Raw genomic sequence first — 9,320 nt, 5'->3', positions numbered from 1 at the left:
TATTTCTTTAAAAACAAATAAATTATTTATCTTTTGTTATTTAACATTTACTTATTTTTACAATTCTTCTTCACTTTCTTCTTTCATTTTGCAATCTTCTTCAACTTCTTCTTCTTCTCCTGGCATTTTTTCTTCAACAACTTCTTCATTACCATCATCTTTTAGTTGTTCATCCTCTTTGCTGAATAAAAAGCTTATTGTTTTAGAATCTAATTCTCTCAGTACATCATCTTCCAATGGTTTTTTTCCATTAAAATGTTTCCATTCTTTTCTAAGAACTTCAAGTTTACCATCACTTTTAGCCCAGTTGATACTTTGTCTTGAACCAGCACCACAAGTACATCCTAGTAAGTCATGCGTCTCACATGCAGTATCTTTGTAAGCACATAACTCTTTTAGTTGTTTATCATCAAAAGTACTTTCATCATTGTCATCACCTCCTTCAACAACTTTACCTGCTAATTCTAGTTTCTTTATTTGTCGTTGGTACATTTTTTCTTCAACAGTCCCAGCTGATAAAGTACGATAAATATGACACTTTTTCTTTTGACCATCTCTCCACACTCTTCCCATAGCCTGTTCATCATTAGCAGGATTCCAATCTGGATCAAACATCACTAAGTTTGCTCCACCAACAAGATTTAACCCACACCCTCCAGCTTTACTAGATAATAGAAAAATAAATTCATCCAACTCTGGATTATTAAATCTGTTAACCATCTGTGTTCTTTTTGTTGCAGCAACACTTCCATCTAACTGAATATAAGGATACCCACATTTCTTACAATGATGTGCAATAAAATTTAATGTTTCTGTATAATTTGAAACAATAACTATCTTTTCTTTATGTTTTCTTAAAAACGCTAATAACTTAGCTAAAAAGGCTGTTTTCCCTGATAATTCCATATCCCATAATGCCTCTCCTTTAGGAAGTACTCCGTCTAATACTTCTGGAAAAGTTTTAACAAAGTCCTGGATAAGCCAAGGATGATTTGATACTTTTTTTAATGCAGTTAATATTTGGAATTGACAACTTTTCTTTTCATCTTTTCCTTTTGGTTTATTTTTTAAAGTACATAAAGCAGTGTAAATCTTCTTTTGTAATGGAGTTAATGAACAAAAAACTACATGCTGTACTTTTGGTGGTAAATATTTTTGATTTACTTTAGATGTTCTTCTTAGAATAAATAATTTTGTTAATCTTGTTAACTCTTTCGACCGTTGATTCCCTGCATACTTTTCTTCAGGTGTACAGTCAAATTGTCGACTTTTCATAATTGGTTCTTCATAAATTCTCTTAAATGCACTTAAACTTCCTAATACATCAGGATTTACGAATGAAACCATAGCATAAAACTCTCCTAATTCATTCTGAATTGGTGTTCCTGATAAAATAACTCTTCTTTTAGTAGGAACTCTGTTTACTGCTTGACTACTTTTAATATCAGCATTTTTCAGTCTATGTCCTTCATCACAAATAAGTAATCCCCAACCTTTAATTTTCTCTATTTTATCAATGTGAATTCTTAATTGATCATAGGATATAACCATAATCTCAGCATATCCAAAATCCATATCACTAATTGCTTGGTCTGTCTTAGCTCCAGAACATGAAACTCCAACAACCCTTGGTGCAGCATTACCTAACCATTTCTTAAACTCATTTTCCCAATTTCCTACTAAACTTGATGGTGCAACAACCATCACTTTTTTACATGTGGGTTCTCCATTAGGTCCTTGTCGTAATAACGTCCAAATTAATGTAACTGCTTGAATTGTTTTTCCTAGACCCATTCCATCAGCCAAAATGCATCCATTTCCTTTAAATCCTTGTTTTAATCCCATAACACAATCATACATAAATTTTACTCCAGCCTTTTGGTGTGGTCTTAGTTTTAATCCTAGTAGTGGATCAACAACTACAGCCACCTCTTTTCTACTTGTAACTGTTGGTTGATATAATACAACAGCATCTGGTTCATTAGGATTAAATAATGGTTCATGTCTTTTTCTCTGTATAACAGCATTTTTATATGGAACAACAAAACCTTTTGCTTTCTTAGATAATAACACTCTACCAACAAATACTGTCTTCTTTTTTTCTTCTTTTTTTTGAACAATTTTCTCACACTCTTCCTCAGTTGGTGGTTTTTGAAGAAAGATAGATCCATTTACATATTTTTCTGCTGGAAAACTTATTAGGACTTTTACCTCTTTCTGAGACATAACAAAACATTTTCCAGTATCTATTATTATTTCTTTGTTCTTTATTTTTATTGTTTGAGTTTCAACTTTGATATGATTTTCCTTATTTTCTTTATCTGTTAACTCTATTTCATATACTTCTCCTCTAGTGATATCAACAGAACCAGTTTGTTTTGCTTCCATATCAAACAATAATAATTTATCAAAGCTAACTTCTAATATACCTGGTTTAGGGTCTTTGTTTTTTGGTTTAAATATGCACCAATAATATAACTTTGGTCCATTTTCTTTGACAACTTCATTTTTGGCACCACCATTATTTTCTTCATCCATATTGAGTTGTTTTGTTTTTCCTTGTTCTTCTATTTCGGTTTTCTGTTCAAAAGTTCCTTTATTTAATAATTGGTCAATGGCATGACAACCAAACTTAAATGCGAGTTTAATGTCTTCTTCTTTTACACCTCGTTTTGCTAATCTTACAGATGGTGCTTGACTTCTTTTCATGTCAATATAATCTACTTTTCAAGTTACTGTTTCGTGCTATTTTTGAGATGTCTAATTATTGAGGAAATCCATTTTCTCTTTGTTTTGAATAAATAAAATAATGTTAAAATATATGTTTTTTATAACTTTAAGAATTTTTATTTAACAATAATTTATGTTATTCAATCATTTTGTGTTTTTTATACCGTTAAAATATTAAAAAAAAATTATGAGTAAATAATTCAAGTATGAATCAGAAAAGAAAAAATCTGAAAAAAGAAGTGAAACCCTTTTATTTCTATATTGAGTGATGGAAGGAGAGAAGAAAGAAGAAATTCAACAAGAAGAAATAAAGAAAGATGATGGAAGAAAACCATCAAAGAAAGACTATCATTACATCACAGAAAATCCCGAAATGGAAAAATTTTATTCACAACAAACAAGTATAATGAATAATGAAGAGTTTAAAGAATATATAGAAACAATGCACAAAACTTTACCAACTACTTTTCGATTAACACGAAATGAACAAACACCAATAATTAAAGAAGAATTAAAACGATTAATAAATAATATCGAAAATGAACAGGAACGACCAATTGAATTGAGTTGGTATCCTGGAGGAATTGCATATCAATTAAATGCATCTCGTGGAGAAATTCAAAAAAATAAAAGTCTTGAAGAATTACGTAGGTTTATTATTGTTCAAACTGAAGCAGGTGTGATCTCTAGACAAGAAGCTGTTAGCATGATTCCACCTCTTTTTTTAAATGTTAAACCATATCATGATGTTCTTGATCTTTGTGCAGCTCCAGGTTCTAAAACAACACAAATTCTTGAAATGATTCATTCTGGTCCAGAAGAAGCTACAGGAATTGTAATTGCAAATGACAGTGATTATAAACGATGTGAATTACTTGACCACCAAACAAAACGACTTCAATCACCAAATATTATTATTACTAATCATCTAGCACAAAATTATCCAGTCAAAATTGGAGATCAATTTATGAAATTTGACCGTGTTTTATGTGATGTTCCATGTAGTGGAGATGGTACTTTAAGAAAAAACCCAGATGCTTGGGGTAAATGGAATATTATGAGAGGAATTAATTTACATAAAACTCAATGCACTATTATGAGAAGGGCAGTTAGGTTAGTTAAGAGTTGTGGAAGATTTGTATATTCTACTTGTTCATTGAATCCATATGAAGATGAAGCAGTTGTAGCATTTATTTTAAGAAACTATCCACAAATTAGACTTGTTGATGTCTCTACTGAATTACCAACACTCAAACGATGTAAAGGTGTTTCTTCATGGAAAGTATTTAATAAAGAAGGAGAAGAATTAACAATTAAACCAGATTCTAACGAAGATGGTAGTTCAAAAATACCTTCTACATTATTCCCTCCAACAGAAGAAGAAGCAAAAAAATTTAGATTAGACAGATGTATGAGATTCTTACCACAACTCCAAAACACAGGTGGATTTTTTGTTGCTGTTTTGGAAAAAGTGGGAGATTTAGATAATGATTTTAAAGAAGAAAAACAAAAACGCAAAAAAGCACCAAAACCTATTAAAACACGTAAAGGCGATTCTAGATTAATGCCACTTAATATGACTGAAGGTTATGAAACTATTACACAAACCATAAAAAATTTTTATGGGTTAGAAGGAAGTGGTTTTGATTTTGAATGTCTTGGTTTTAAAGGAGATGGTAAAGGAACTTTACATTATTTAATTAAAAAGGCAATGGATTTAGTTAGAATTAATGAGTTAAAAATTGTTGGTGGAGGGTTAAAGTTATTTAGAAAACATTCTGTTGGTCCAAACAGTAGTTTTAGGTTATCTAATGAAGGACTATCTGCAGTTGCACACCTTTTTGGAGAACGAAGAAAATTAGAGATAAAACACGAAGAATTTGTTAAAATGTTAATTTCTGAAAGTCCAGTGCAATTAGGTAATGAAGTGATGGAACGAGCTAAAGATATGGAAGTTGGTTGTGTAATATTCCAAATTAAAGATGCAAATAGTCCAATTAATAAACAATATTTCAGTGGATGGAAAAGCAAAGGACTATCATTGTTTGTTTCTAAAGTAGATAAAAAAGCATTATGTCAAAATCTTAAGATAGAATTACCAAAAAATGAATTACACGAAGATTCTGACTCTGAAAAGAAAGAGAAAAAAGATGAAAATTGATTTTTATATGAGAGTTTTAGTTTGAACTTTCAAATAATATTTTTAGTTCATCTTATATTTTCTTTTTTGATACTAAAAAACATCATCAATTTTTTAATATTTATTTTTCGGCATTTTTTGCTCAAATAGACTTTTTCAATTTAAAAGAAAGAGAATAAAAAAAAAAAAAATATGAAAATGCCTTAAAATTTTGAAAAATAAAAATCTAAAAAATAATGAAAACAAAAAATCTTTAGAATGATAAGTCCTGCAGGTTGTAGTGTTCTTGAAGTTGGATTTAATGAATTGTATTGCATCCAACAAAAAGAATGTATTATTCAAGGAATAACAAGTTTGCCAGATGTTAGTTCATTATCTACCTTTTCATTTATTTTATCTGACACAACATCAAGTGGAAGATTAATAACATCTACACTAAATCTTATGAGAAGATGTATACCATTATTACCTACTTCATTTGATTTTATTCAATTATACAACCAAATAATTTCTACAACAACCAATGACGTTGATTTTATTCAAGTTCTTTCATATGAAAAAATTATGACATTAATTGTTCTTGGTGATTATTTAAATGATGATATTTTGATAGAACTTTATTCAAAAGTTCTTGATGGCTATTCAGAAGTATTAAGGTTAATGCATGCTTCATTAAATGAATATTTATTTAACCACCTTCATACTAAATTAATAACAAATAAGAAAATATGGAAATTTATTTGCCAAGTACTTAGTACTCATAAAATGAAAGTTACATTACTTCGATTTATTTTAGAACATACACAATACCTTGATGAAGATTCAATTAACAGTCTTATGCCTATATTGTTTGAAATGATAATTAATTATAAAACAGAAAAAGAATATATCATTTCTGAATATTCTCATTATATTATTTGTTATATCATTAAAAACTATCCAAAAGAAAGTAAAGTTTATCTTGAGCAATATATTTATATGGTTATTACAATTATACTATCAATTAATGGAGAAACTCAATTTAAATATTATAATGGATATAACAAGTCTATTGAACCAATGGATATAAGAAACATTTTATATCATCATTTAGACTCTTTATTAAATCAACCCAATTTTATTATGTCAGTTTATATTAATTATGACTGTGATCCTCATGCTAGTAATTTATCTCAATTTATTGTTGAGAATTTAGTAAAGATACAATTAGCAAATCCAACTGTAGTTCCTCAAATAAGAAAAGTATTAATAAATATGTTAAAATATATTAAACCAGGAACTGGAAATGGTAAAGAATTAGACCTTAAATTAAAAAAAGAGAAAGACGAAAAAATTGCATTAAGTTTTAATAGAAATATTCAAAGTGGTTTAGAATTATATAAAAAAACATATTTCCCTGACCAACAAGAATTAACTCCAAAACAAATTGCTAATTTTTTTAGAAATACAAAAGGATTAGACAAACAATTTATTGGGGATTTCTTTGAAAAAAGAAAAGAAATACAAATTGCTACATTAAAAGAATATTTATATGAGTTTATTAAAGACAAAAATATATTAACAGGTTTTGTTGCATTTGTGCAATCATTAAAATTACCAAAAGAAACTAATTCAATTAATCATATCTTTGAAGATTATGCAAAATATTTTGCTGAAGTGCATCCAGAACTTTATAGTAGTGATGATGTATTATTCATGATTAGTGCTATGTTATTATTAAATGTTGAATTACATCATCCTGTAATGAAAAATAAAAGAACTAAAAAAGAATTTGTTCAAGCAATGAAAGAAATGATACCAAAAGTAAATGAAGATATATTTAATACAATCTATGATTATATTGACCAGAATGAATTTCATATTCCAAATGAAGAACCATCAATAGATATTTCAAGACTAAAAGATGACTTTATATACAGAAAAAGTATAATGCAAGAATATATTTCTGATACAGATTATACATCAAAAAGTGTTGATGAAGTTGTAAATAAAATTATTAAACCTCTTGTTCAAAACCTTCAAGCTCAATTTGAATTAGCGAGTACTACAAGTGCATTGGATCAAGCATGTCAAGGATTTATTGAATTTGCATCATTAGCACAAACATTAAATAATACAACTATGGCAGATTTTTTAGCAAATAATTTAATTAAAGTTTCTACTATTTGCCAAAATCCTGATTTAAATACATTTTGTTATGATATTAAACCAATCAGAGCATCATTATTAGTACTTGAATTGTTTGACAAATTTTATTCAATATTTAATAAATCCATTCCATTAATTTGTGAATTTATGTCATCACTAAAACACTTAGACTTATTCCCTACTATTGAAGAATCTAAACCATCAGAGTTATTAAAATTATTTACACCACAACAAACTCAAAAACAACAATCTTCTTGGTTTAGTTCTTGGCTTGGAGGTGAAAGTCAAACTGAAGAATCAATTCAAAAAACAAAAAACCTATTTAAAACAAAATCATATAGTAAACATATTATTATTGAAATTACTAAACAAATGAATGATAATGAATTAAAACAATTTATAAATGGATTTTATTCAATTATAAGTAATAGTGAAGAAGGAAATAATCATAGCTCAGTTAGTGCATTAATATTACTTCATATTATTATTAGCTTTAATTGGAATAGAAATTATTTAGTTTGGAATGATATTGTTGAAGATATTATTAAACAAATAGATAAAAAATCAGATAATCCATTAATGGATTATTTACCATTATTACCACTTTCATTAATGGAAGTTCATGAAAACACTAGTTCTTCTGTTGTTGAAGAAACAATTAAATTATTGTGTGTTCTTCCAGATGAATTTATTAAAATGAATGAAAATTTAATTATAAAAATTATTATAAAGATTACTCAAACAATGATTCAAGAACCAAAAAGTATGAATGATATATTAAATATGTTTATAATTCATACTTCTCAAACTACTGTTTTAATCAAACAATTATGTACAGAAAATATTTGTTTAATAAAAGATATAATTAATAATCCATTATTTAATTCTTCTCATTGTAATCAAATGAAAATGATTTTATGTAATATTTATAAAACAATTGCTTCTACTACTTTCTTTAAACAATACATTGAAGTTCTTACATTATTTTATTCCAAATTAGTTATGTTCTTAAAATTAAATGACGAACATAAACAAACTATAATAAATAATTTCCAATCTATTTCTCTTTTCTTCTTTGTTGCTTGTTGTCATCCAACAGCTGAAATTAGACAAAATGCATTAACAACTTTACAAAGTGTAACTCCTGAATTTTTCTCAACAACTACAGGAGATGTTGTTCTTTATTTCTTTAAATCAATGTCACAATTTATTAACTCAACTTGTTCAAAAAAAAGACATGAAATTTCATTACGTTGTATCGAAATGGTTACTAAAATATTCTTAGGAAGTCATATTATTATTTTAGAAAAAAATAAAGAAAGTTGGACAATTATAATGCAAATTATTCAAAAAATGAAAGAAAATAATAGTATTAATGAAGAAATAAAAGAACTTATAAAAAATATGATATTTGTACTTGTTTGTGAAGAAAAAATAATTAAAGGAACAGAAGAGTGGAATACAACATTTAAAACTGTTGAAGGAATTCTTAATGAAAATGATTTTATTTCATCAAATAAAGAAAGAAAAGATGAAGAAACAAAAGAAGAAATTACATCACACAATCAAACAGAAACAGAAGAAATAAAAAATACTAATTAAAAATAAATAAGTATTTTCTCAGTATTATTTTTATTTTATTTATTCATTTTATTAATTTATATTAATAAAAATATAAATTTTGTTTTAATACAAAAGACTTTAAAATGAATAATGAAAATAACTAAAAGAACAAAGTGAATTTAGTTAATAATATTATTATTTATTATGACCACGACCAGAACTAACTTCAATAAATCCATCTTTTTCTTTATCTTGTGTTTTAAATTGTGATTTTTCAGAAAAGTCATATGCTTCATAAAATTCACGTGACTCAAATTGAACACTATTTTGAATTACTTTGGCATATGGAAGTTCATTACTAATGATATTATCTACTTGTATAGAAATAGGGAAGTTGTTTATTGAAAAATCAGTCATTTTTAATTTTTTTTAAGTTTTATTTAAAACCCTTAAAATTATAATAAATAGTATTTATTTATTTTACTTTCATTCTTTTCCTTTTCCATTTCATTTTCCTTTATTCCCTTATAGAAGTTATATCATTAAACACCAAATATATATAATACCTATGTTTTTTATATTAAAACTATTACATAAGTTTTTTCTTTATATTGTTCATTCTATGATAAGAAACTCTTTGTTATCCGTTCACTAAAACTAACGGCAAATTATGATATTTTTTTTTACATAAAAAAGTAGGAATTATTCTACTTAAAATAATAAAAAATATTTTAATAAT

At 26.7% G+C, this 9,320-nt stretch overlaps 4 protein-coding genes across 4 annotated transcripts; 2 read left to right on the top strand and 2 right to left on the bottom strand.

Annotated features, from left to right (window-relative positions):
- Nucleotides 1-57: 57 nt before the first annotated feature.
- On the bottom strand, nucleotides 58-2,709 carry ENU1_088970 (DNA repair protein, putative; the record flags this gene model as incomplete). Its single annotated transcript, XM_008858956.1, has 1 exon — nucleotides 58-2,709. One exon carries the CDS (start codon nucleotides 2,707-2,709, stop codon nucleotides 58-60), a length of 2,652 nt encoding a protein of 883 aa, XP_008857178.1.
- Nucleotides 2,710-2,998: 289 nt separating this feature from the next.
- ENU1_088960 (tRNA (cytosine-5-)-methyltransferase, putative) lies at nucleotides 2,999-4,891 on the top strand (the record flags this gene model as incomplete). The annotated part of the gene is made up of 1 exon (XM_008858955.1): nucleotides 2,999-4,891. The coding sequence occupies one exon, from the start codon at nucleotides 2,999-3,001 to the stop codon at nucleotides 4,889-4,891; it is 1,893 nt and encodes a 630-aa protein (XP_008857177.1).
- Nucleotides 4,892-5,128: 237 nt separating this feature from the next.
- ENU1_088950 (Sec7 domain containing protein) lies at nucleotides 5,129-8,620 on the top strand (the record flags this gene model as incomplete). The annotated part of the gene is made up of 1 exon (XM_008858954.1): nucleotides 5,129-8,620. One exon carries the CDS (start codon nucleotides 5,129-5,131, stop codon nucleotides 8,618-8,620), a length of 3,492 nt encoding a protein of 1,163 aa, XP_008857176.1.
- A 156-nt stretch (nucleotides 8,621-8,776) lies between these two features.
- On the bottom strand, nucleotides 8,777-8,998 carry ENU1_088940 (hypothetical protein; the record flags this gene model as incomplete). Its single annotated transcript, XM_008858953.1, has 1 exon — nucleotides 8,777-8,998. One exon carries the CDS (start codon nucleotides 8,996-8,998, stop codon nucleotides 8,777-8,779), a length of 222 nt encoding a protein of 73 aa, XP_008857175.1.
- Between the last annotated feature and the right edge of the window lie 322 nt (nucleotides 8,999-9,320).

Source organism: Entamoeba nuttalli (assembly GCF_000257125.1).
Source record: "Entamoeba nuttalli P19 unplaced genomic scaffold asmbl_4000, whole genome shotgun sequence".
Taxonomy (NCBI): domain Eukaryota; phylum Evosea; order Mastigamoebida; family Endamoebidae; genus Entamoeba; species Entamoeba nuttalli.
This window is presented reverse-complemented; position numbering and strand designations above follow the sequence as displayed.